The sequence below is a fragment of the Nannospalax galili genome, unplaced genomic scaffold, assembly GCF_000622305.1.
Source record: "Nannospalax galili isolate Female #2095 unplaced genomic scaffold, S.galili_v1.0 C50083756, whole genome shotgun sequence".
In the NCBI taxonomy this organism is placed as follows: domain Eukaryota; kingdom Metazoa; phylum Chordata; class Mammalia; order Rodentia; family Spalacidae; genus Nannospalax; species Nannospalax galili.
Genome location: NW_008481690.1, coordinates 1 through 3,044, shown reverse-complemented (window position 1 = coordinate 3,044; position 3,044 = coordinate 1). Strand labels below are relative to the sequence as shown.

At 43.2% G+C, this 3,044-nt stretch overlaps 1 protein-coding gene across 1 annotated transcript; it reads left to right on the top strand.

Moving 5' to 3' along the window:
• The first annotated feature begins 591 nt into the window (after positions 1-591).
• On the top strand, positions 592-1,539 carry LOC103728633 (olfactory receptor 139). The gene has a single exon (XM_008826606.1). The coding sequence runs from the start codon at positions 592-594 to the stop codon at positions 1,537-1,539; it is 948 nt and encodes a 315-aa protein (XP_008824828.1).
• Positions 1,540-3,044: the final 1,505 nt, after the last annotated feature.

The following is a 3,044-nucleotide window of genomic DNA, read 5'->3' as shown; positions in this document are numbered from 1 at the left end:
TAATGAAATTAAATGAAAAAAAAGTTACAGCATATATATTTAAATGTTTTTAATATGTTTTTAGAAATCTTTCACATCTCCAGTCTTTAACTTCTGTGCCTTCTGTACTTTGGCCTTTGCTCTGCTCTTTCCTTAAACTCTATCTTTTGATTTCATAGAATCTTTTCCTACTACCCTTCTCTCTTATACTATTTTCTTCCTATGATGTACTTTCTGGAACTTCATAAACTCATGTATTCACTGAGCCAGGGAGAGACACTAGTCAGTCACTATACAATGCCACAAACTTCATAGTTGTTGAAATACTGAAGCACTTCTCTACCATGCAGCTAATAGCCACCCCACCCCAACACCTTTTCCTGGGGTTCTCTGGCTCTCTTCCTGAACCAGTAGCTAAAGGTTAATATAGGCCTAGTAGGAGCCTTCAGGAAGCTGGGAAACTCTGGGCAAGGCACTCATTTTAACTGGTAGGTGTCCACTCATATCATACCAGCATCCTGTAGATACAGACTAGATACACTTATAAGTCATTTTCCCTGCATTTGACAGGTTCAAGTCTCTTCCTCTTCCTCCAGCTCTCAGTAGTGGCCTATGGAGCCAGATGCCTGGGGAAACAGCACAGCTGTTAATGAATTCATCCTTCTTGGCCTAACAGGAAACATTCGACTGCAACTTGTCTTTTTCGTTGTCTTTTTCTTTGCCTATGCAATCACAGTTGGCGGTAACTTTAGCATCTTGGCTGCCATCTTTATGGAGCCCAAACTCCACACTCCCATGTACTACTTTCTCGGGAATTTATCTCTGCTGGACATCGGATGTATCACTGTCACCGTTCCACCAATGCTATCCTGTCTCCTGACCCACCCGTGCAGATTTCCCTATGCTGCCTGCATTTTGCAGCTCTTCTTTTTCCACCTCTTAGCTGGTGTGGACTGTCATCTCTTGACAGCCATGGCCTATGACCGCTACCTAGCTATCTGCCAGCCTCTCACCTATAGCACCCGGATGAGCCGTGAAGTCCAGGGTGCCCTGGTGGGCATTTGTTGCACTATCTCCTTCATCAATGCTTTGACTCACACAGTGGCTGTGTCTGTGCTGAACTTCTGTGGCCCTAATGTAGTCAACCACTTCTACTGTGATCTCCCACCTCTTTTCCAGCTCTCCTGCTCCAGCATCCACCTCAATGGGCAGCTACTTTTTGTGGGAGCCACCTTCATGGGAGTAGTCCCCGTAATCCTTATCTCAGTGTCCTACGCCCATGTTGCTGCTGCAGTACTAAGGATCCGCTCTGCAGAGGGGAGGAAGAAGGCATTTTCCACATGTGGTTCCCACCTCACTGTGGTCTGTATGTTTTATGGAACCGGCTTCTTCAGTTATATGCGTCTGGATTCAGTCTCAGCTTCAGACAAAGACAAGGGCCTTGGAATTTTCAATACTATCCTCAGCCCCATGCTGAATCCACTCATCTACAGCCTCCGGAACCCTGATGTGCAGGGCGCCCTGAAGAGGGTGCTGACAGGAAAGAGGCATCCAGTGTGAGAAGACAGGACAGGGGCATCAAAACATCCTGCCCTTCCTACACATGTGCCTGACCTTCTTATGCTGGAGACCCAGGTGTGCACGTGCAGAGGAAATCTTCACACTTGGGTCTACAAATGGGAACAAAGTAGACGGTGTGGATCAAGGTAGAATATGGTTTGTCTTGGACTGGGAAGAACACTAAAGATTCATTGAGTAAAAGGGTTCTTGGGTTATTTATAGAAAATGTATTAAAGATGGAAGAAAAATTTAACATGGATCAGGAAACAGGAGATGAATTTATTTAATGATTGTTGAAATGACATATACTTAAAATATTAAATAAAATAAACATTTGGTCTCTTTAAGATATTTTATATTTGTGCTAATGTATAAGATTTAAAAAAAATCTACTTTAAGAAATAGGTCTAGTGTGAAGTCTAACCTGGGAACAGGGTGCTGCTTCCTGTCAGAGCATCCTGGCATCAATGTCTTTAGAGCAACTTCATTAGAACCTTGTCCACGAACCAGAGCTCACTTCCTGACTAACTGTTATGTATGCTTACCTGATAGTGTATGAGCAGATTCTCATGATCCCTCCACTAAAAACATGAGAATTTTCTTCCTATGGGAATAATTAAGAAGTTGTGAGATATATCCCAGTACTTGGGAGGTAGAGACAGACAGTTCTCTGTGAGGTTGAGGCCAACCCAGCCTACATAGTGAGTCCCAGACCAGCTGGGACTGCAGAGAGATACTGTCTCAAAATATGAAAAAAGGGAGTAGTAAGATTTATTTTTAATAGTAGAATGCATTGTCTTGGGCATTCCCTTTAATGTATCTGCATATGCCATTCATAAATATAGAGAGATTTTAACAGGAAAATCAAGGGAGATATTGTGTGCAAACTATCAATGACTGACTGCTGGAATTCAGGATTCAACCAACAGGGTAACTAAGGCAGTAGTACTGCCAGTAGGCCTGGACTGTAGAGTGGCATCTCTCATATTTATTCTGGCAAACAGTTCATGCACTTCTGGCCAAGAAGCTGGAAATGTATGACTGAATTTACTGTTGTGCTTATGAGTTTTCTAAAAAAGTGTCTTAGTTACTTCCTTTGCTGTGATTAAACACACTGACCAAAACCAACTTGGAAAGGAAAGGGCTTATTTTGTCTTATATCTCTCAGGTCACAGTTTATCACTGAGGGAAGTCAAGGCAAGAACCTGGAGCACAGACGGAGGTATGCTGCTTACTGGCTTGCTTTCCTGGCCTGTGTTCAACCTGGTTTCTTATATAACACAGGGCCACCTGCACAGGGGTAGCAGCACATGCACAGTGGACTGGACCCTCCCACATCACCCAACAATCAAGAAAATACCTGGCAGACTTGTCTACAGGTCAGTCCAAAGGAGGAAATTCCCCAAATGAAATTCCCTCTATTCAGGTGTGTTAAGTTGACAGCTGAAACTATTCAGCACAATTGACCCCTTGTCAACTTGATACACAAACACATCACTATTAAA

What these genes read in the sequence shown, in the direction of transcription:
- LOC103728633 (XM_008826606.1), top strand. Translation starts at nt 592, where the DNA reads ATGGAGCCAGATGCCTGGGGAAACAGCACAGCTGTTAATGAATTCATC.